Genomic DNA, 24336 nt, shown 5'->3' with positions numbered 1-24336 from the left:
TATAAGTAACAATTTATTTTCGCTATCCAGGCAATGGTTAGGGAGACAATGTTGAATGTTGGGCAGCCTTTCACTTATTAACGTTATTTTGGTCGGATAAGTCTGTTACTTGTCTTTAATGTTACATAGTTAAGTTAACTGTTTTTGCAGTTTTGTTATAAGTCTGTATAAGAGTGGGCCCAGCTACAAAAACAAGAGGCTGAAAGGTTGCCCGGTAGTACTGTTTTATTTTACTTCCTCTTGAAATCCTGTGCACGTTCTCTCCGAGACTTCACGGATGTTTGCTCAATTTTCAAGATGGCGGAGTGCTTAGCGACACTTTAAGAACAGCATTTCCGCATTTACCCTGTAACAATTTAAAAGTCGTACAAACCTGACCCGATTTAGTTGCTACATATCTGCAGATTTCTCTCGAGAGCAGCTCACTCAACTTTGATTTAAATGCAGTAATTGCGCGTGCACGCTCAACATCTGAAGACATCCTCTATCGAGCTCTGAAAACAGGATTCATATATCTAGAGCTCGGCCCATGGTAAAGATCAATGTATTCTCCTGACCATATGAAGCAGGATTACTGGTCATGTATATTTAAAATATGCAGGTCGCATTACGCTCAAGGCAAAGCCCCTTTTATGAGACTCGAATTGTAAGCATATTTAAGAAAAGTTCAAACATTTTATGAATACAATTGCACCTACTTCAGTTAGCCTACATTTGACTGAAATATATTGTTTGGTAATGAGGGCCAAGGATCGCCTGGCTAGAAGATCAAGATTTGACATATAAAGCATAATCTCATCATAAAAAGGGCTACACGTTTTACAATTAATATGCCTAAAAGTAATACATACACATTAGCTACGAGTCGACATAATGTAATTCATAAATAATGATATATACTCAAAAGAACAAATATTTTAACTTGTGTAAATGCTGCCGATACATAATATTAAAATCAAGTTAAAAAGTAAGTTGTATTTCTTGTACCACAATGTACGGCTCGTTGAATGTTCTGTCGATTGTAAATGGCGCACTTGTTTGTCCCTTGAAGCTCGCCATACTTTCACATGACTTCCACTACGTGACTGACCCGCATTCCTCAATTGGCATCACTACTCTGTCAAAGTGGCACATTTTCGTGGCGAATACAACATAAACAGTGGAAGAAAAACATTTATCCACCATCCCATTGTGCACATTTTCCTCCGGCGCCTGTACGACTTGTAACAGATGTTTTTAGTAACTTTGGAGGATTAGTAAACATCTCTCTCGGACTCGCAGCTGAATTCTTCACTTATTTTTTCCGTTTTCATCTTCAGGCTGTCGGGTTGGAAATACATGGATACAAGATGACCGATGACTGAGGAATATTTATCTTTCTCTGGGTTTCGTGTCGGTGATGGCTGAGCTCGTGCTGCCATACTCAAGAAGGTAACTGTGCAATACGCAGTGGTGGAATGTAACGAAGTACATTTACTCAAGTACTTTTTTTTTACCATTTTAAAGGACTTGTACTTTACTTGAGTCAGGGTCGGCTCTAGAACAAATCGAATGGGGGGGCAATCATTTACCAAGGGGGGGGCACACACTGCCGTCAACAACCAACACACAAACACCAACGCAACTTCAATTTCAAAAAACATGCTGTAAAGTCTATTGTCTTTCACACACATTGCAGGGGTGTAGTGCTATTGTATAGTGCACCTATGACTTGTGCATACATGCACGGTTGTGGCACGACCACCAAAACAGAAACATATAAGGACAGAGGGTGTCGTTTTCTCATACTGATATTCTGCACAAACTGTGCTGTTGTATTTGCTGTAAAGTGTCTTTACTGTAGGTTATTTTTTATTATATGTACAGCACTTTGGCTCGACCAAAAATCGTTGAAAAATGTGCTATATAAATAAAACTTGATTTGATATGATATGGACATAGGCCACCATATAAAAAGTGTGCAAATGTATTTAGTATCCTATCCATGTGAACATGTTTTAGGTGGGGGGTGGACCTAACCTCCTCTAGGAGGGTCTGGGGGCATGCTCCCCCGGGAAGATTATTTTTAAAATATTGAAGTTAAATGCATCAATCTGGTGCACTTTGAGAGCAAAATGAAGAGATCTATGGATAGCCTACATCTCTCAGCATCCATATGAAACAGAACTGTACACAGATTTACTTTTTCTTTATGGATATTTTACTAATCATTCCCCTTTTAAACTGTATTCTTGTGTTACTGTCCTATAGTATTTCATACCCGTTTTTCATTTATTCTCTCTTAATAACTATAATGATCATATAAAGGTATTCCTCGAAAATACTTAAATAAATCGTGACCAAACCGTTTGAGACCCACTGAGATAACTTACACTAAAGTGAACTATCTAAACACTGAGAGTCCTTACCTCACTGAGCTGACGTTATAAGATCCTCACAGTCTGACAGGAGAGGACTGTCCTCCACCTTGGTGTAGAAACAGCCCTTTATATCCGTTAGCATAGCTAGCTAACCAGATGCTAACAACATTCCACGTTACCGCTCGCGCACTCACAAAATGCGCTCGTGCCACACACACAGAGCCGAGCTTGAATGAAACACAGAGACCCATGTACTTGTACTGTACTGTATATCATATTATTTTTCGATGGCTTTACTGTATAATCAGTATAACAGATGAACAGATCGCCACTGGGCTTTCATCTAAACACACAGCCACGTAATGATAAAAAAAAAGGTCGGGGGTCATTGGTCAAGCAACACACCAATCAGAGAGCAGCAGTGAGCACACCTCAGGCTGTGTTTTATATTTGTATTCTTTATTTCTGATGTATTTCACACAAAAAACCTTTAGTGGAAACGTTTTCACTTATATGATTAGAAAAAGAAAAAACGGCAAAGTGGCAAGGCTTGCCAACCCTGCGTTGGGGGGGCACAGTGACTCATTTGGGGGGGCATGGCCCACGAATGACCCCCCATGACGCCGACCCTGACTTGAGTATTTAAATATGTTGCTACTTTGTACTTATACCCCACTAGAATTCAGAGGTTATTCATGTACATTTACTCCATAACATGTAGGCTATTTTAGATTTGGATTCTAGATGAGAAATGTAGGCCTAATCAACACTTACATTTCAAGACCATAGTAATTCTACTTTTACCCAAGTAAAGAGTAGTATTTTTTCCACCACTGTTAAAATCCTGTTTTTCATATTTGGTATTAAACAGTTTTACAGTGTTCACATTTTTGCTTTAACCTCCATGTTTATGTACAATATTTTGTTTTATTTTATTCTAAATTGGAGATAATATTACAACATCAAATTACCCCATCTGGGGGATGAGAATGAAATGTATTTATAACTTTGATTCTGATGAGACTTTTTATGCTCTATTGACCATAATCTGCAGAATGGTCCTTTAACAGTCCCCTCTGTGTCTGTAGATAGTTACATCCAACCCATATCCTGATCTTTTAAGAGCATTTGTGTTCAACTTAATGGTTTATTTGTTCAGTTAAAAACAACAATTCCTCCCATTTATTATTTTAATAAAATAGACAATTAGTTCTAGCACATTCTCCTCCTACCATGCAACTCGCAATAAAACAAATTGAGCAATAATAATATAAAAATCATTAGCCATAATATTTGAAGCATGAGCATCACTAAAGCGGCCTTTTAATAACCTTATCAATGAAAGGGATTTCATTTATTCTCTAGTATAAAGTGTGTCCAGGGAAACCTTGGACACACTGTTTGCTCTCTGGTCATTCACTGAAGATCTGTTTTATTTCTGTATTTTTTCCGCAGGTGTAATTATTTCTTCCTCTATGATGGATCCAAAGTCAGAGGAGAGAGCGACCAAACAAGAGAGGGAATCTGCTACTTCTACCCTGAAGAGGTTTGTCCTTTTTTAATTTGTGGTTGTACTGTTGAGTATGATGTTTGTTTTTGAAGTCCCTGTTTTGGGGGTTGATTCCTGTGTGTTTCTGTCAGACCCCTTTAGATCGGCAGGAGCTGCTCTGTGGTCAGCTGGCGGGCGCGGGTCGCTGTGTCTCGGAACTCTCGTCCTCTCCTGTGCGGATCCTGAACCTGCACCGCAACAGGTTTGCCATCCGCATGGAAGATGATTTACTTTGGGTGAGTCAGCACAATCCTGGACATTTTCAAGATGTTTCTCACTTTTGAGTCTTTGATTTGAATTGTAAGCACATTTTTGGTGTGTTTTACAGGCTCTGGGCTGCTCAGTGGAAGTCCCCACCGTCAGTGTCTGTGAGCTCCTGGATCAGCTCATAAACCTTTTCTGTTTCTACAACGGCTCCGTCAGACACAGCTACCAGGTGCACTTTTCAGTTGTCTGGTAGTCTTATATTATAGAAGTCTTGTTTAGTTGTTTAGCCAGGTTTGTGGCACAGAGATGTTTTGTTTGTTTTTTAAAGAAAGACTTGCATCTAGTTGTAGACCAACACTGCTATATGCTTACAATAGATAAGAAATACAAGTGGAGATATTAAGTCAAAATAATATAAAATGTAAGAAGCTAAATATACATACATGTTAAAATTGTCGAAAAGTTACATAACTCAGGAAACAAGGTTATTATTCATTCTCAACTAGCAGGTACTTTTCATTTATTTACTTGCTTTTTCATTTTAGTTAGAATAATTGTATATTCAAAGATGCTTTTTGTAATTGAAACTCTGTTTTGCGCTGCAGCTGAACAGTCAGGAGACCCTGGCGTCTCGCTGGGCTCAGTATCTGTCCCACCTGCAGTCAGGATCCTCAGAGCTTCAGCACATCTTCAGCTGCTTGACGACCATCGACTCAACTAATGTACGCACACCATTCTAAATGTAACCTGCAGTAGTGTATCATAAGCTCCTCCTGCATAAAGCTAACCTCAAACAGGATGTGAATGTCACAATGTCCTGTGGTGTCTTCAGTGTGTCTTAGCAACGTGTTTGCACATTCATTGCAGATAGAGAACACATTTACAGATGTGCACAAGCTATAACAACCAAATGCCAGTAAATCTGGGATATTCTGAGCTCTTGGCGAAATTCAAAGGTTGAAACAATGTAAAAATGTGCTCATTTTGTAAGTAACACTTTCACTAAGTGTTAAAGTTATTATCTTATAAACAATATATTTGTCACCTTTCAATGTTGTGCTTTTGCAAGACATGCATGCTTACATTTTTTATTCTTATCCCCAGGTTGACCCCCTTCTGCTGCTCAAAGCTGCCCTCATTCTTCAGGCCTGTCAGCGCTGCCCTCTGGTGTTAGCAGGCTGTATTATTTTCAGAGGAAGGTGAGCTGACATTTCCACTGTTTCCAGCTGTCAGTCGAATTGTTTATATGTCATTTTTTGTTCCTGAAATCTGACTTTTCTCCACAGAGTTGTAAGCACACAGATGTCTCCCCAACTCACAATGAAGTTGATGGTTCATGAGAGTGGGACATACACAAAGGTAGGACAGTCTTAAGCTTTTCTCATCAAGGCTTTAAAACACTTGAAATAGAAAAATAATCCCCTAACAAGTGGCCATTTATTTAAAAAAATTAAAAAATGATAGGGCCAACTTCAGGCCCGCTTTAGTAAGTCACATTTTCCGAGACATTTAATGGTATGTTTTGCAATTTGGGACTGCAATAGCTAAGCTAACATGCTGATGGCTCCAGCTACACAGACATTCTGTGAGTCATTATAGTGGTATTGATCTTGTTATATAACTCTTGACAGGAAGGCCAAATATTGTATTTACCTAAATGTTACAAACTATTTCTTTTAGAAAAAGTCTCAAGTCTGTGTTTTGATTTGGTTTCAGCCCCAGAGACCCAATGGACAGAGCAGCTCATTTGGCAGCGCTGTCAGCTCCACCGCTGTGTTCCTGACCCCGTCTGAACTTCAGTACCTGCAGTCCACCCCCGTCGACAAAGATTTCAGGTAGTGTCTGCAATGAGATTCAGTTTGAATAACATAAAGTATGTGTCTTAATTTAAACATTAAATCCTTTTTTAATCGAGCTCTGGGATCTCTGTGAATTTGGACACTTGCACCCAAATTAGTTTTCCAACGCTTAACATCTGAGCGATGATAAAGGCTTCTGTGTGTTGCTTTTTGTCTCTGTTCCTTTGTACGTGTGTAATTCTGTCTACTTTAATTTGTTACCCACACAAAGACAAACCAAAATCAACTCATTTGGACTATCCAAATGTACTGTGAAAACACCCTTACAAATTCTGAGTGTCTCAAACTGTTTTCTACCCACCAGTTCCCACTCTACTCCACACAAAAACACCCCCTTAAAGAAGACCCGCCTGTCAAGAACGTTATCCGACACTCCCTCCTCCACAGAGTCAGAGCCGTCTGATCCAGGATCCTCCCAGTCTCCCCAGAAGCTCCTCAGCCCTCACTTGTCAGAAAGCTCTGTGTATAGCTCAGATCCATCACAGAGCACCCCCAATCCACCCCCTCCGCAGCCTCCCGAGCCTCCTCTCTCAAACGGCAAACACTCCTCTGTGGAGGAGTCGCTGGAAGAGTCGTACTATCACAGCTTTCACAGCAACGGAGAGGGAGGCAGTCAGATAGATAACGGTGGAGACAGCTCAGCGTTTGGAGAAAACTCCCATCTAAATGGAGGTGGAGTCGATGGAGCTTGTGGGGAAGAGTTTAACTTCAGAGTAGCTGAGGAGTCACATGACAACAAGGTTTCTGAAGAGGTCAGCGGACGTGGCTGTGGGAGAGTTCAGGGCCACGAGGTAGAGAGGCCAGATCCTCCTCGCTCCGATGCTTTCGAGCACCCAGGGGAGAGTCCACTGATCCCCATGACGCTGTACCTGCACAGGGTCAAAGGCCTGGTGCTGGCTCTGCTGGTGGAGCCGCACTTCTTAAGCGACAAAGCTTCTATGGAGGAAGTGGTAAGAAGAAAAGAAAAAAGCAACTCTCATATTAATTACTTTAAAGGTCCCCTATTATACTGTTTTCCATCAATATATTATAGTTCTCAGTTATATACAAAACATGTCTCTGAAGTGTTTGGCCCGAAATACCAAACAGATCACCCATTGTAGCATCCCATAATCCCCTCTGTTTTAGCCCTGTTTCAAAAGTGTCTGTTACTTTAGATGAAAATAAGGAGCTACTCCCCACGCCCCTCTGAGAGATATTTGGTTAAAAAAAGCATAATGGTGCTCTAGGAGGAGATGCAGGTGATAAGGTGGAGGGGGGGGGGGTTACCTTGGTTGGTTAATAGTTACACAAGCCAAAAAAACATTTTGACATCACAAAGTGGCCAAAGTCTGATCAGCACATTTTTAGACAGGTTTTTATATAAATGGATCAGGACAAAAATAGAGGGGTTCTTTGTTCCTGAAACGTTCAGAATCTCTTTCCACAGAGGGGATACGTGTTGATGTATAAAAGTCATGAAAAAGAGGATTTTGCATAATAGGTGACCTTTCAGTTTGTGAGCTTAGTGATGCTAACAACCGACTCCTCCTTTCTGGCTTGTATCCAGTATCACAGCAGCCTGGCGTCACTCAATGGACTGGAGGCTCATTTGAGGAGTGTCTCCCCTGGGGTCCCGGGCGCTCCAGGACCCTACATCTTTGCCCATTTTGACTGCATTCAGAGCACACTGACATGTAAGGCTCTTATAATACTTTGACCTATTTCCTCTCTTTACTCTTCTTTGTATAGTTTTGTATTCACTCGGCTGATTATTTGCAATCAGAGTATGTTGTCTTTTCTACAGTAAGTATTTTCTGCCCCATCTCTACCTGGGGACTAAAGGGGGGGTTTGGTAGTTTATATTTGTCTTTGCATGATCTAATGGCTAATTAGTCAGACTGCGATTCCTTTGTGCAGCCTGTCCAGGTTAATGTGCCACCGTGGTACTGAGTGTGTTGTTGTGTGTGTGTCTGCAGCCAACCTGTCTGGTCGACCGGGGGGAGCCCCGGAGCGGCCCTTTGTGAGGGCCACATCACTCCTTCACTCGCATTTCTGTAACACTGAAACTCTGCAGGAGGCTATTATCAGGTCAGTACGGCACTGATGTGATGGTTTGGTGGGGGGTGGGGGGTGGGTTCTTGTACTTTTCATGAGACCTCAAGTAGAAGTCGGGGGTGGGGGGTTGGATCTGTCAGTTCATCGTGTCTTTCATCACATTACAACAATCCCTACATGATCTTCCACGAGGTCAGTTTATCTCAAAGCAATTATGCTGTATCTTTAAAAAAAAGTCTACAGATATGCAAAACGAATAGAGTGTCCGTTACTACCAATCATGTTTGGGCCAATAGAAACTGCAATATGATTCTGATACATATATATTTAATGAATCAGACACTTAATATATTTGCTGTCAAATCAAGTCCAAATTACAGCTCCCGCTTATTCTCTAATTTAACAGACAAATATGGAAAGATACCATCTTTTCAAATTATATATAACAGAGAAAAGTAGAAAATCTCCATATTTTAGGGGCTTAAAACAATATTTCTGCAATTTTTGGATCATCATCATTGCAGCTCTAGTTCAAATACAATTTAAATATTTTGACCCTCTATTTTAAACTACATTAACACGATCCAAATTGAAATGTGTTTCTGTTTGAGTACGAAACAGAACGGAACAAATGGTAGATAGGGTACTCGGCAGTGTTACGGTGATGAATGAAAAGTTTTCCCCTGTAAAAGTATTTTACATCACACTCCAAAAGTTCTTTGTTTAACGTCTTTATTATGTCACTTTGCTCTTTTGTGTTGCATGTCCTCATCCTACATGCTTGAAATGTAAATGTGACATTCTCACCGCAGGAGTGCAGGAGCTGCTGTGTATGGGACCCGCAGCGTGGCTCAGGAAACTTACTTCCAGCAGCACGGGGGATTGCTGAGGAACTCCGGCATCCCTAACCACCAGGACAGTGCTTTCTCTCTGCCCGGCAAGGCCCGCCACAGACTGCTGAAACACGGGGTTAACCTGCTCTGAGGAGCTGTGGTCTGTTAACATGTGGAGAGCTGCCCTGTGAGTAACCTGAAGAAGCAGGGAGAATATTTCAGTTAAAGTTTACTCTGCTTGCTTGCTGCTGTGGTTAAATTGTTCCCACAGAAGATTGTATAATGATAGATGTATGCAACTTTTACATTCATAGCAGAACTTTTTTAATTTGTGTAGCTATTAATCACAGAGAGGGTGTTTGGTAGAGGTAATGTAGAGAAATACGTGTTTACAATGAGGTTTTATTCATAGTTTCAGTTGTTCATGTGTTTCTGTGCCAAATATTATTTCTGTATGTCTTAAATGTTACCTTTCTAGAAGTGGACAATTGCTTTATTAAGTCAAATCATCAATGCACCGTATGTAATAGTTTCTCTAAACTTTATTTATTTAATCAGTATGAAATTTAGACATCTTAATTCAATTTAATCATGCATCATTCCTTGCTGCACACACTGCAAAACGGTGTTGTTTTAGTGCACAATTTATTAAATGATCTAAAAAAAGTTTGTATAAAATATCTATTTATTTCAAAATCAAATCTTGGTACCATTACAAACGTGTTATTTAACTATTGAGCTATTATATTTACTGTGTCTGTACAGATATGTCTGTTTTCTTAAGTTTGCCTAGAAGACAACCCCTGTGATATACTGTAGTGCATTATTAATGAAAATTAAATGAATACATGATCCTCTCAGTGTTGAGTCTTGTGAGCTACTTTTGTAAATGCTTGTTTGAAACCACAGGGGCTACACGGTGCGATTAGGGCCATCAGCGGCCTGCATGTGACCCTTCAGTCCGGCCCCCATTGTTTCCCACTTCAGGCTTAATGCCTTTTTTTCAAAATGGTAACAACTCGCCCGCAGAAGGACGTGCGCACGGGTATTTAAAAAAGCCAAACACATGGTCATAAAATATTATTAGTCACGGTTTTTCAAAATCATTCTGCGCTGTATGTGTTGTAAATAAGATCGTTGTTGATGTTCCAGATATGGAGTAATTAGCTAAGTAGCTGAATTTGAATGGTTGGGGTCGGCGCTCTCAGGGGCGCCTCATTATGCAGGCGCATTGAAAGAAAGCAGTGGGGGGCAAATGGGTGGTTAAGGGCTCGAACAAAAAGAGGGGCAGGGTCTGTGAGGAGGGCAAGAATTCAAATTCTAAGTGGAAAGATGTCCCCATTGTCAGTGGGGTATATAGCAAGCAGAGAGAGGAAGAGTTGGCACAACAGAAAAGCTGCCTGCTATCCATCAGTGAAGATCCAAAGGGCCGGATTTAGAAATCGCCATGGCCTCCTCGCGATGCATTTGGATTTCTCTATTTCTTCTATCGGGGGTGACACGTTTCTTTGGAGTATTTAGCCGCCCAGTAGACACGCTGGGATTTCATACAACTGCAGATGAATCCGGAACAACTTTACGCGCGGACGTGTTGAGGCGGTGGAGGCGCGGGGTGGCTGAGACGTACCGGGAACGGTGCGCGGAGCGGGCAGCCCCTTGGCTGGAAAACACACAGCCAGCTCCCGAGGATAATGCCACACTGTTGCAGCTCCGTGCTCTGCCCTTAACCCCTGGAGCATCCCATGGCCTGGTTTTCCCAGGAAAATCCCTTTTCAGCTTTGTGCGATCGGTGTACCACTGCTGTCAAGAAGGACGGGACTGCAGGAGCGTAAAAGGAATTCAAGGTCGCCTGAGAGGAGGTAAGACAAAGTAGATCCAGCTCAAACGCATGTCTTGTCAAAGCCTACTTTAGAACTGAAATGTGTTGGTCCTGCTTTGCTGCAGAGCTCGATAAGAAAAAGTAGAGATCAGGTTGGTTTTCATGTGTTTTACTTCCACAAATTGTTAGACAATTAATTATTACAAATATGGTGGGAAATGGTGCATTCAGGATTAAAATATAGGCCTGTAGACACTCACCATCAAGAGGCATAAAGGCAACCAGTGGTGAAACGTTCTTCAACTGCAAGAACTTTACTTGTTGATTCTATTTGTTGAGTAGTGACACATGCTCATCAGATTTGGGCTGAAGATATTCTCAATATCTTTGTTCAATAAAAGTATTGACATTTGTCTTCAAATTCACTAAATTCTCTCTACACCTTGTGTTAACATGCAGCATTGAGAGGGTCCACAGGGGACAAGTTGCAACATCAAACTGGCATATAATTAATATGTTGTGTTCAGAGAGTGACACTGTGGGAATGTCACCATTGCAGAAGTGAAAGCGGATGTGCTTGAAAAGCAGCTCGAAGGACATTAATGGCTCCATGAATGCATCTGTATAGAAGACGATGTTATCTGCATACAAATGAGTCTTAGCTGGCTTAATGTCCTCTCAGAGAGGTGTCGAGACATCCTGCTGACAGATTAACATGGTATTAGGAGTGAAAACATCACCTCTGTGGTGTAAATCTCACTCTGATCCCTGAGATTTATAAAAAATGGAGCCTGACATGAGTGTATGTGCTGCTCTGTGACATGAAATGCTCATAAACTTCTCTGTGACTGACTCCCTCCTCCTCCTCCTCCTCCTCCTCCTCCTCCTCCTCCTCCTCCTCCTCCTCCTCCTCCTCCTCCTCCTCCTCCTCCTCCTCCTCCTCCTCCTCCTCCTCCTCCTCCTCCTCCTCCTCCTCCTCCTCCTCACTCCTCCTCCTCCTCCTCCTCCTCCTCCTCCTCCTCCTCAGGCACAAATGTGGAGTTTTTCTTCACCAGGGAGATGTTATCGTTATCGGTCATCAGAGCCGATCTTCACCTCCAACTATCCAACCCACAACACCTGGACATCCATCCTGTGCTTCCATCATTGGCAAAGCGAGGCCTTAATACAAGGTAAACATGATCCAGAGGTGTAAGAAAATATAGAAAGTGTGGAGTGATATTATGTTTTGTGATACTATGACGATTTCCAAACACTGCGTATATTCAAAACAAACCTACATACAAAGAAGAGTGGATCATTTGTATGCCCTCTTAAGATATTCCTAATAGCATAGTGGTCTGCTATTTATACTATGATAGTTTTCCTAAAACAATATACATGTTGAATGGAAACTTGATTGTACTGTACAGTCATTGTTTTTGTTCATACACAGCCCTCTTTCACCATCTCACCACGGTCTTTATCTTTGACCTATATAGCTTTTCACATATTCCTCTTCTCTTTTTAAAAGTCACTGACTGTTTGTCTCTGGAAGTCAGGCCTGGTTGTAACTTTGTTGTCTCTCGCCTCCTTCAGGTACAGTTTGTGGTCTCGGGGCAACACAGTGGACCTGAGGGTGGATCTGCTCTTCCTCTTCCAGAGTCTTCAGGAGGCGGCAGGTGGTGCTGGAGGGGGTCCAAGCCTGGTGAACATGCGGCGGGTGGTGTTCTCTTCCAGGGGGTATGCACCAGGAGAAAAGCCCACTTCTGGTGCACAGCAGGACACGGCTGGTGATGTGTGGGGGGAGGGGGCCGGCAGCACACGGCCTGCCCTGGAGCGGAGCCTCGTTCTGGGCTGCAGTCAGGCTGGGTCGGGGGTGTCCTGTGGGACGGGCGGTGTTCACCCCTCACACACACCTTTCATGGCTCTGTACTACAGATGAAGTGAAAAAAAACTCTATTTTCAGACTAAGAGACATGCAGAGTCAAAGCTCACAAGGACATTATGCACTTCAATGTCAAATATGTTAATTTATTAATGTTATTTCTTGCTAAATATATATGTAAATAGTGGATATGATACACTGTAACTGAGTCATACTTTGGTTATTAAAGCTCAATCTAACAATGGCTTGTTGTTTCAAAAGTGTCTGTTTGTGGGCATAAAACAGTCTACTTTGTTCAGCTGTGTTCCCCTTGTGGATATTCTGGTCCCAACACATGTTAGATATGAAGGTCTATTTCAAGAGGTTTTCACAGGTGGTGGAAAAACAACACCTGGACAAACAGACTGTGCATGCTGTGACCACTACATGTGTCAGGAAATATTGTTACTTTTAGATCTCAGCTCAAAGTTTGTTAAATACCCAAAGTAAGGTATGTTGAGTGGAAAAACAGCAGCACCACGTTTTGATAAAATAGCACATTTATTAAAAAGAGACAGCATTTCCCATTTTGCAGATATATGCCACATCAGAGTAAGATCAGGGGTCTCGGATACATTACTCAGTCCACCTGCTGCTGCCTACAGCCCCCCCAGAGGGGCGTTTATTCGTCCAACACATGTATATCTATACAGTAGAACTCATTGTTAAGCGCACACTCACTGTCTCACACACTCACACTGTGTGAACGTGGCTGTCAGACCTCATTGTGTGTGTGTGTGTGGTCTGCTGCCTGGACGATGGACACGTTGGCAGATGTTTTGCTGTTCAAATTTGTCTCAGTTTAAAATCATTTCACATGTTCAGTTGCTTTTTAAAATGAGGAAGGAAAAAAAAGGAGAAATAGCAACAGGCTGGATATGTTCATCTCAAACAAAGTAACATTAATTACACTTTTTTTTTTTTTTTTTTTTTAAAGGAACATTTCAAGGAGTTGGGAGTCATGGCCAGGGACTGCTTTACCAATGAGAGAAACAATAGGTTGAATGGAAATGAAGAACCTTTAGCGTCACATAAGGACAGAGAGCTTTGATGTAATGGCGGCTATTCTTTGGTTCTCATGTGAATAAAACAGAGCAGATCTTCATTCCACTCTGTTCATTCAATATGGAGGTGTTTTAACAACAGGTTCGAAAATGGTTGAGGAATTAAAAATAATGTTTTGGAGATACTTTTCAGTTTTAACTAAACTTTTTTTCTGCCTGGCTTTGCTCCTATAAAAGTTAACTACAGTTATAATTATTATTCTGAGACTTCCGTTGTTTGTGTGGAATGAAAATCTAGCCCAGTAAAGTGTGTTTTAACAGAAGAGGGAAACAAAAAGAGGCTAACTTGATGCAAGCCAACAAAAGAGCAACCGCAAGGCAAATGATGGTAAAGCACAATGTATTCAATAATTCAAGGCAACAAAGACATACACACACAAAAATGACATGATTTTAAAATACATGAGGCAGTGCAAAATGTCACACCAATAAAATATCAAGTTTTAAAAACTCAAAACAAAACAGATCCTGAGGAAAAAATTCAAACATACAGATCCAAGCGTATTATAAAATATCTCCAGATCAGCCCAACTCTGATTTAAATTATATATAATAGAATGGAAGATCCCATATTTTCAGACAATCTCATTTATTTGACTGACAGTCAGTTAATCTGGCTGCCCGTTAAATCTTCTTTAAACTGTACTAACAACCGTTCTCCCCAGAAGAAAGGCCACAAAGTCTTCCTAGAAAAAAGAAAAAAACCTAACACCTCAGCAACAACACAAAAGTGATGAGAACAAAACGGTTGTCACACGATCAAATGTGTGATTTTTGTACTTTATATACACACGCAACTGTGTAGACTTGGAGAGGAACAGAACACGGTGACTTTGGTGCTGAACTAAATGAAATGTTTGCATCTTTCAGAAGAAAAAAAAAGGTGCTTGTAAGTCTTAAATATGAGTTAAGTTTACAACTTAAAAAGGAAAGAAAAACAAAAATCACAAATTGCCAACAACAAACCAAAAATGTTCTGACACCAACTTCTGGCTCACCATCAATCAAAATGAGAAGGAGAATCGAGGAGTGAGGAGGGGTCCACAACACCTGAATTATTAACCGTTTAAGTACTGCATATGGCAACAGCAATACTAGCAAGGGGGTGTCGGGGGACATTTAAGACGCATTAGTGAAACAGGTAAAGTTACAAAATTGTCCTTGAAGTAGAGCTAAGCACTTAAGGGAGGTAACTAGATACATAAATAGGAGGGTTCACAACACTACTACACTAAAAATGGAGAACAAAGCTGCTTTTCAGTCTCCATGGAAAGCAACACAAGGATATCATTTTTCAAAAGCTGAGAAAACACAGACAAAGTGGACTGATAATGTGGCCATTTAAAAAAGAAAAAGGGTTGAAGATAAAGATGTGTCCCCAGTTCAATCAAGTAAAGGACCAGAAGCTTAATTGCACTCAAAAGTTGACACTGAATTAACAAAATGGTAAGAATTTTGGAGACACTTTAAACGAGAAATAAAAAAATGTGTTTGACTTTTCACAGGTGGATGGACTGGTGGTTCCACAGAGCAACTTTTGGGCTATATGAAACAAGTGCATTGACTAGCACAGAGTTTATTATATTAACATGGAGCTGCCTGTTCTCTACGTTTAAAAAAACACGGAGGACTGAAGAAGTCCATGGCCAAAGTCAACACAGCATTCGGTTTGAAATCAAAAACCCAAATGTATGACAAAGAGAGATACAAGCAGCCCTCCAGTTAGCCACTGATGTCAAATGTGGCAAAACACAATTTCTCCAAATCAGTTCAATGTTGTTATTAAGGGGAAATGTTTGTCCTTATATACCTGTTAACCCATTTACCAAAGAGGCTTCACAAAATGGTATTATGAAAGCTATTTAAATTAAAAACAGGGCACAGTTTTTGTTTTTTTTAAGAAAATAAAAAATACATTCTTTGGTGAAACAAAAAAAGGCAGGCATGCAAACTAAATGACTTCAGAGAAAAGGCAAAGCTCACAGTAAATACAGAGATCTGAAGACCCCCACTCACTTGAGCTACAGCGTTTTACAGCATCAACTTTGACTCTGGTCTCTTACTGACATTTTTTTATTCCACGTTCCGACTTTCTAATGTTTTAACGTTAAAAATGAATTCTTGACAGTAAACAGGACTTAATTACGATAACTTTTGAGAACACCTTTAATGGCCCTAGATATGTATTTGGTGGAATGATGCAAAGTAAGTCATGCTTCACCACACGTCACCAACAGATTTGTGTAACCCAACCTAAATGTATGCAAAAAGGCAGGCTGATTTAGACAGCAAATAATTCCACCCACTGCAGAGCTGGCTCAACGCCTAATTCTTACTTAAACAACTTATGGCAAGTAGATGATGGCACGTCAACAAAGGACCAACTAGATCTGAGTGGAAAGACGTAAACATTGAGAAAAATGGGAGCCTCTCAAATGCCAACTGTGTTACCTCTTACCTATTCTATTTAACCAATTTCTAAGCAGCACCATTTCCAATTTGATGTGTGACCAGATGCGTGTTAAACAGTGTGCTTCCTTGCTACACCCAGTACAAAAACGATGCTTTTTAGCTTATAAAACGGGCCCAGACAAATCCCTCCTGAGCATCTCTTAGCTGCTGAAATGTGGTTTCAAACCGTGCAGACTGGCATCTGTAAATCCTGCACGATCTCTGAGTGGAAATGATTAACATTGTTCAAAAGTGTCAGCAGAAGTGGATGCGAAACACATTCACGAAGAAGCGCACAGCACACACTTCCAACAACTCCTTTTCTTCCGGTAGAATTGGACAGCAGCCATTGCTCCACGGCGAAGTGGCGTCCCGAAAAGTTATTGTCTCTTATTGTTTTCCGTCGTCCAGATTTTCTCCAAGCTCTCTCCCTGTGTGTATGCCTTTACCTGTTCTGCAGATGACCCCCCCCAAACCCCCACCCTCCTTCTCCCCCTCCATAGTCTCTTGCCGTCTTGTCTGTTTGACGCCCCCTCCACCGATAGTTGTAGCTCACAGCCGACAGAGGCAGAACAGTGTGGGGATGAAGACCCCGAACGCCACCAGGATGGGGAACATGAGGCTGCTGTTGTCTGCGGCGTATGGGTTTGGTGTTCGGGGGCCGGACTGGACCCTGGGCTTGGAACCTCCAGGAATCTTTTTCTTCCCACCTTCCTCGCCTGGCTCACTTTCCTCCTCTTCTTCCTCCTCCTCCTCAGGCTTCTCCAAGCCAGGGTGCGGCTGAAGTTTGGGCACATCTGTCCAGAAAATAAAAAGGGTGAGGGAAGTCCAAAATAACAGATATTTATCAGCGCCACTTTTGGTATCAGGTCCATTTCTCTTTTGTCTTACACTGCAGAGAGGACATCCTTAGTGTTGGCATTAACTGACATCATTTTCTATGCAAAACTTTCTGCATTATTTTATTGGCAACCAATCAGATGGACAGAAGCGCTTGTCAATTGTACATTGTTTTGCGAGATGAATTTGCAATGGGTTTAAATATGGGGACTGAGGCCATTTTAGAATAGTGGGAAATGTGTAGGAAATCCCAAACTGGTAGTAATTCTCTCTGACCAGGTCTGCAGTGTTTTAACTCATCCTCAGCTTGCTTTTAACCTTCATCAAACAGTACCAGTCTGATCCACATCTCTTGCTAATGGACAACCTATGAGTAGAGCTGCATCTTACCAAGCAGTGGAAATGCAGCATTAAGTCCTCAACGTCTGTACTAAAATGAATACATCTGGTTGGACAAGACATTGTAATGTACTTAAATGCAAATTTCTGAAGAATATGTTTGTCTCATTACTCACCGTCTGATGTCCCCTTCATTACATAGAGAGCGCAGACCTTGGGGTTGTCATAATAACCCTGAAACACAGAATAACAGATGTAAGAAAATGAAAAGTAATTGAATACCACACAGCCTGTTTCTAACAATGATCCATAAGGTTTTTCGCTTTCAAGAAACAACAAAGTAAAGGCCTGAGCACCCTTATCTAAGTAATGTGTTCACTTTGACACAATCTATAAAAAGGCTTCCTTTCTTGCCTTTTCTTCTGAATTTCTCACACTGTGAAATAAGAATCAACATTTGGTGCAGACAATGCAGTGAACAATGCAAAACAAAAACGCCTGTGCTTGAGCAATGTTGTCTATTTATTGTTGGAATAATGTCCTTTTGCAGGAAGAGCGGACAGCGTGTCCTGGACTAAATGCACAGAGAGCAATGGCAACAAATAAAATAAAATAGGGAAAATGAGGTCACTGCAGAAAAAGCTTTTTTTGAAGTATGCCACCCTGCACATTTAGATGTTCTACTAACCCAGAGACGGAAACTTTCATTTGCAGAACCCAAAGCTTGAAGGGAAATCTAATAATATACGCATTTCTGCGGCCTGCAGCAGGTTGCCAAGAAACAGAATACAAAAAAGAAAAGGACAAAGGTAATGTACTCCTATATTCAAATGACAGGTGCAACTATGTGTCAAATAAAGGCTGACAAGATCATTCCAAATGAAATTCTTTCTGTGGCAATACACATAGATAATATGTTTCTTTCTGTGGGCAATTGATAAAGTATATTGAATCTAATCTTGGGTGTTTTTGTCCATTTTTACAGCAGGACAAATCAAACTTATGCGGACATAAAGATCATCCACTCAAAAATACTTCCCTCCCCTTGACATAGATTTCCGGTCAATACAAAGTTATGCAAACAGCCCAGGCGTACAGTATGACATGGAGATGAATTGATGGCTAGGAGGACAAAAAGGGAAGCGTAATAAATCATAAACTCAATCACTCCTGAAGTCCCAGGGCAGGAGCTGCTGGATATATTGAGTAAAATGTGACACGAAAACATAATTACTAACCTCTTTACAAAGATAGCAATAGATAGGAGGGCATTTCACTTAATTATAGATAAGACCAAAATCCTCAATTCAGCTCTATCTGGATTTGTCAATAAAAACTAAATATACTTAAATGCTGCCATGATAACAATTAAATGAATAAGGAACTAGTTAGTCCTAACTAGTTCCTTATTCATTTAATTGTTATCATTGGATAATAATTAAAGGTAGGGTAGGTAAGTTTGAGAAACCGGCTCGAGATACACTTTTTGTTATATTCCATGGAATGCTCTTAACATCCCGATAGCAATGAATATCTTAAGTGCTTTGACAAAAAATCCATAACAAAATGTCATCTGTGGAAGCCGTAGTATTGTAAAAAGCACGACCAATCATTTTAGTCGGCCCGGCTAAAATAACTGGATGGCCTACCTGCCTGTCAGCCTTCCATCTCGTGCACAGACTTATCTCGTGCCCTCATTGGTCATGTGCGCGTTTGTGTGTTGGAGGAGGGGCTCTGTGAGGAAGTGGCAGATTTGTTCCGGTTGTGTATTTTCAAATTCTAGCGCACTCAAGCCGGTTTCTCCAACATTACCTACCCCACCTTTAAGACTTATTTTTTATTTCTCAAAAATTGCACAACTTACCAACAGCTCATGCTTCTTAATATCTATGTGTGCATATGTTTCTCTTCTGTTTTAACCTGCTTGAATATGAAATGTATCTGAAAACGTCAGGTGTTTAGTACTCGATGTACTAAAGCCTTTCCTAAATCAAAGTAAACGGCAATCTTGTCTATGTAAATAGCTGAATAATGAAACTGGTATAAATAGTGGCACAAAGATTGATGAGTGCTAGAGAGAATAGTTATAGTTGCACTACCTGACAGGTTAACAGATATGATAAAGGGCAGCCAGATGTGAGGCTGTTTTAAGTCATTTGCATGGCCCACACACACTCAAACCGGCTGTCAGCAGCCCTTTCAGACATGGAGCTCATTATGTAAATGTTCCGTTGATTTTACATGTCGGGCTGCAGTCCCTTAGCCATACAGGTTATGAGGATGTTTTTATCTAACACATCTGAAATGAATGCCATCACATTAAAAAAGAGCAGTTGGGGGAAATTCTCCAAATTGTAACTTATTAACTTCACTATCTCGTTTGACCAACATACTGAAAAACTACAAGCTGTTGTTGCACACACACGCTGGTTTTTATACAGATTAAACAAACAAGATACGATGTTTGTAATTTGTGTGTTTGAGAGTTGCTGGTAACGGATATTGTTATCTATGGAAAGAGCTCAGTTAGCTGTTTACACTACCTATGTCACGATGAGCTAACCTGCTGCTGGAGGTAGCTTCATATTTAACAGACAGGAAAGATGTTTCAATCATGTCATCTATCTTTTAGAAATAATTGTATTCCCTAAATTGTCCAACTATTGCTTTAAATCTTGTCCCTAGATATGTTCTTATTATAACTGGAGTTCTTTTTATTACTAGATTGTCTTTGATTGAAGTCATTTCAATATAAAATCACATTATTTGTTCTTTCTGACCTTTCATCAAGCAAAGCTGCCGATCATGTTGAGAATATAAATTAATAATTGAACACATTGGCCCCCACCGCCCTTTAAACATGTTGGGTGTTGGCTTGAATAAACTCTTATTTATAATATTATATTTGTTATCAAAACTCTTGAGAATGCCATATTTTTTCAAATATAATGTGATTTATATATTTAGTTCCGTTCATCAACTGAAAGAAATTGACTAGATGACATTATATTTATGCCACACCAAACGAGTGTCTTCATTTTGATTTGAAATACTGCATTTTAAAGTACTATCTTACTTTGTTGGACAAAGGCTGACAAAACCAGTAAATCAACCATTTAAGTTTATCATAGATTAGTGGAAATTGAATACACTTCCAAATGACCCGTTTCTGTTCAACCTGCCAAGCCTGTTTGAACTTGTAAAGCGACTCACAACTGGGGTTACCATACTGCTATTCACAAGAGTCGTTGTAAAATAAACAAACTGACACTCCCTTGTGACTTTCACTGGAGTCAAGAAATGTCTCATCCAATCCAAATAAAAACAGCTCACCTTTACGAACTCTGCAGTGAGCTTGCCGTTGAAAGTGGAGACCTCTCCTTGTACGCTCAGTTTACCACGTCTAATAGAGAAGGGTACTATCTCATCGTGAGCCGTACTGTGGCCCACACGCTCGAAGATGTCTAGGTCCTTCACCACCACATGGCCGTTTAGACGGACGTCAAACACCTAGGAAAAACATTTTCCCAAGTCAGGAAGGAAACACACAGCTTAATCATTTGGCCATCAACAGAGTAAAGTTAGTCAACTGAAACTGTAGCTCAACTAGTATTCCAGGTTTTTCACCTTCAAAGTAATGTTAAAACTAGGGCTGTCAGTCGATTAAAATATTTAATCGCGATTAATCGCATGATTGTCCATAGTTAATCGCGATTAATCGCAAATGTTGTATCTGTTCTAAATGTACCGTAGAGGAATATTTTTCAAGTTTTTAATACTCTTATCAACATATGAGTGGACAAATATGCTTTATGCTAATGTTTATTATCATTTGAACAATGACAAATATTCTCATGAATATTAAACACAACAACCTCTGAAAATTACAAATATTCGCCTCAATTCAACCTGGAACCTCTCTCATACAATAATACAATACAAATGGTGTGTGTGTGTGTGCGCGCTCGTGTGTGTGTGTGTGTGTGTGATGGATCGTTGGAGCTATGTGCAACTCAAGGCATATGCTCGAAAGGGAGCTGCCTGGACGCTGCAATCATGTTGCGCACTATCCGTGCTGAGTGTGCTGACTTTTCGTACAATGTCCCACTGTCTGGCTTCCTGCATAAAATCAAGTGCTCGGCGCAGTTGTGGCGAAATGTCGCTCCTCTGTTTTCATTTAAACAGCTCCGTATATCCGTTAGCGCAGCTAGCTAGCACCAGATGCTAACAACAACAATGCACGTAAGGTCTCTCTCTCGCTCGAGCCACACATACACACACCCTCCCGGTCCTCCCAACAGTCAGTCGGTGCCTGCCGGTGAGCGTGGAAGTGTGGTCTGCCACAAGCGGGCGGCAGGAGCGGGGCTGTCAGCATCAGCTTGTAGATGGTATTTTAAACTCGATGCGCTCTGAAACTACGGGGCGGCCGAGGACAAAAAATACACATGCGTTAATCGCGTTAAAATAATTAGTGGCGTTAATTTAAAAAAAAAAAAAAAGTTATTAACGCGTTAACTTGACAGCCCTAGTTAAAACAAATAGGGCTTTATCTCGGCAAACATTTTGACAGGTGTGAATAATAAATAAATAACGGATTAATCTCATTCAGCTACTTCAGTTTCAGGGTGCTAGTATTGCATGCAGGCTCGCTGCCATGCCTTACAGAGACTACTATACAATAGAGCCATTATTAATGTGGATAGGAACACCTTAACTTTTCCTATCTCAAGTTTTATTGTTTTTATTATCAATTCAATGGCCCCATTTGATCCGACCACCCATGTAATTTCACTTATGCCTAATGTGGCTTCTTTTCAATACATGATTGATATCTCCCTCACTCCTGTGAAGGTTGGACAAATTACACCTAATCCTTTGAGTACAGGGGTGTGACAAAACTCTCAGCCTTGAAAGTCACCTGATATTTCACAATTGAGTCTTAAATGTTTATAAATACTTACATAAAACTGCATTATTATCCATCTACAGAAAAAATACTTTAAGGACTAATTGATCGTCTAAATCTTTGGCATTTGTTAATCTGTTAATTTATCGTTGCATCTTATATTGAAATGTATGCAACTGAAAATAATAACAGGCCTTGTTCAATGCATACCTTTTCCATTCAAACTGTGCAGATGAAAATGACAAATGTATTAAACACAAAACACACTGATTAATTTATTCCCATACCTTTTGCTGTGACTGGGCAAAGTAAACTTCAGCATACTTCATTACTAGTATATAGTCTCCTTCGTCACGAATGGGGACCTCATATCCAAAAGTGTCCTCATTGTAGCGCTCTGTCTGATACAGAATCTGGTCCTCTGGACTGGAGCGCAGTATTGGCAGGCGCAACCCATAATCAGACGCTACAAAAAGAAGAATTGCATTAGTGTTATAGTGCACTTTGATCACGAAGCCACATTAATATCTGTATAACTGGAAAACGGATCATGTTTTGAGTCAAGCATAGCACCACATTGTGCAAGCCCTGACCTTTTCATGCACTCAATGAAACACAGTGCCCTTCTGTCTCAAATGGCAAGTTACCACACTGTGTTCCCTTAAACTTGCATTTATAGGATTTCAGCTTAATAACTAGAGCTAGGAATGACTCTCTGCAGTCAATATCATATCATCACCTGCTTCCTCTCCATGCTGAGAGGGGCGGAGCGTACTCCTTTATGCTGACTCCTCGTTAGTTTGTGGTTACTTGCGGAAGCCAGACCATGCAGAGGTTTCTATTAGACATTTCTGTTTCGGAGGAACATATTTTACCTTCACAATGTCATTCTAAGAAACACCTTTACAGGTGAAGCACAGCAAGACAAGCATACCTATATTAGCAGTTAACACCAACTCACCTTTGCCAAGTTTCCCTTCCAAGGGGTCCTTCTTGAAGTGAATACCGTGCACGTCTACATGCGATTCACCCCCGGAATTCACAGCCCAGATCACCCGGTCGGCCAGGCTGAGGCCCCCGCCGTCCGCCCCGCACGGCTCCGCCAGTAGCGACAGCACCGCTGCAACCAGCCCGGTGACGAGCTGCGCCGTGACCCGCTGCATTGCCCCTCACAGCCCGGTCCTGGACACGGAGAAAAATAGTGTTGGTATCCGCTTGCCTGCAGCATAGACTCATCAAGGAAGTAATCCTTCCACATTTAACATTAACCACATAAGGTTAGCTAGCGTAAAGAGCTAGCAAGCTTGTCTTGATGACATGCAACATGATATCTGAGTTAGCCAACATGCTAACGTTAACAGTACCAATACCGGCTGTAGCACACACGCACAAAGAAACCTATAAAACAACGCTGGATATACAAACAAGTATCTGATCTTATTGTTAACAAAATCGTGTTTTACCAGCTCTGATTTTAATTGGTTAAACTACAAGAACATTATTTATTCGCAGCGATAACCGTGAGTCGGTTAGGCTAGCTAGCTACCCTACCTGTCTAACCAGAAATACTTATGTGAAACCCCAGCTCATCAAATATCTCTCACCTTCCCCTTCCACAAATGCCTTGATCCTCTCCTGTGCCAATGTGTGAAATTATCTCTTCTGTTACAGTCTCACCAGGAGCCTGGACACTGTAAGGTAACTTTACGGTGTGCAGATATTCTCAGTTGCTGGTGGCAACAGCCTGCTACACTGACTTTCATTCAATGTGTGCATCCGACCAGCATTTGCTCTGTAGCATCAACTGCAAGTCAAGCCCCCAGGAAGTGCGCCGGACTTTTAAAGCAGGTTTTCGTAGTGGCCAAATGGCGGAACTACAACTTCCGTGTCAGTCAGTGACGTCCAAATAACTTTATTCCATTGACTTACATTGGGAAATAGACGTCTTTAAATCAGTGTATGATTTTTCCTTAGCTTAATAAATGACCCGGTAGGAACAATTGTATTGACCTCATTTGAATCATTAGAGTCTTACATTTTCAAAATGCGTTTAAAGCTAAACACATTGTTATTTCTCCTGCCCATTAATTTGACTGAGCAGAGAGCTGGAGATCGGAGACGGGGCTTAAGGGAAAGCTAAACTGCGCATGCTCTATGGGCCGACAT

The 24336-nt window shown here is 40.9% G+C and overlaps 3 protein-coding genes across 5 annotated transcripts; 2 read left to right on the top strand and 1 right to left on the bottom strand.

Moving 5' to 3' along the window:
- The first annotated feature begins 286 nt into the window (after window positions 1-286).
- On the top strand, window positions 287-9705 carry hps4 (HPS4 biogenesis of lysosomal organelles complex 3 subunit 2). 3 transcript variants are annotated; one of them, XM_034212449.1, is made up of 13 exons: window positions 287-532; window positions 1320-1431; window positions 3816-3906; window positions 4002-4145; window positions 4238-4345; window positions 4722-4838; window positions 5221-5315; window positions 5403-5475; window positions 5833-5951; window positions 6280-6925; window positions 7525-7651; window positions 7934-8045; window positions 8825-9705. In XM_034212449.1, exons 2-13 carry the CDS (start codon window positions 1400-1402, stop codon window positions 8994-8996), a joined length of 1836 nt encoding a protein of 611 aa, XP_034068340.1. In that variant the 5' UTR covers window positions 287-532; window positions 1320-1399; the 3' UTR covers window positions 8997-9705. The 3 variants fall into 3 exon arrangements, with proteins under 3 accessions (XP_034068340.1, XP_034068339.1, XP_034068338.1); XM_034212448.1 differs by lacking the exon at window positions 287-532 and adding an exon at window positions 1075-1214; XM_034212447.1 differs by lacking the exon at window positions 287-532 and having other exon boundaries at window positions 1078-1431.
- Window positions 9706-9990: 285 nt separating this feature from the next.
- On the top strand, window positions 9991-12775 carry si:ch211-170d8.2 (uncharacterized protein LOC571755 homolog). Its single transcript, XM_034212450.1, has 3 exons — window positions 9991-10704; window positions 11692-11836; window positions 12243-12775. Exons 1-3 carry the CDS (start codon window positions 10293-10295, stop codon window positions 12586-12588), a joined length of 903 nt encoding a protein of 300 aa, XP_034068341.1. The 5' UTR covers window positions 9991-10292; the 3' UTR covers window positions 12589-12775.
- A 1181-nt stretch (window positions 12776-13956) lies between these two features.
- Window positions 13957-24020, bottom strand: mlec (malectin). The gene is made up of 6 exons (XM_034212452.1): window positions 23775-24020; window positions 23132-23352; window positions 22458-22636; window positions 20598-20774; window positions 17441-17498; window positions 13957-16882 (listed from the first exon to the last, which is right to left on the bottom strand). Exons 2-6 carry the CDS (start codon window positions 23331-23333, stop codon window positions 16638-16640), a joined length of 861 nt encoding a protein of 286 aa, XP_034068343.1. The 5' UTR covers window positions 23334-23352; window positions 23775-24020; the 3' UTR covers window positions 13957-16637.
- Between the last annotated feature and the right edge of the window lie 316 nt (window positions 24021-24336).

This window comes from Gymnodraco acuticeps, unplaced genomic scaffold (genome assembly GCF_902827175.1).
Source record: "Gymnodraco acuticeps unplaced genomic scaffold, fGymAcu1.1, whole genome shotgun sequence".
Classification (NCBI taxonomy): Eukaryota; Metazoa; Chordata; class Actinopteri; order Perciformes; family Bathydraconidae; genus Gymnodraco; species Gymnodraco acuticeps.
The sequence above is the reverse complement of the archived record's forward strand: the minus strand, read 5'-3'. Positions and strand labels throughout refer to the sequence as shown.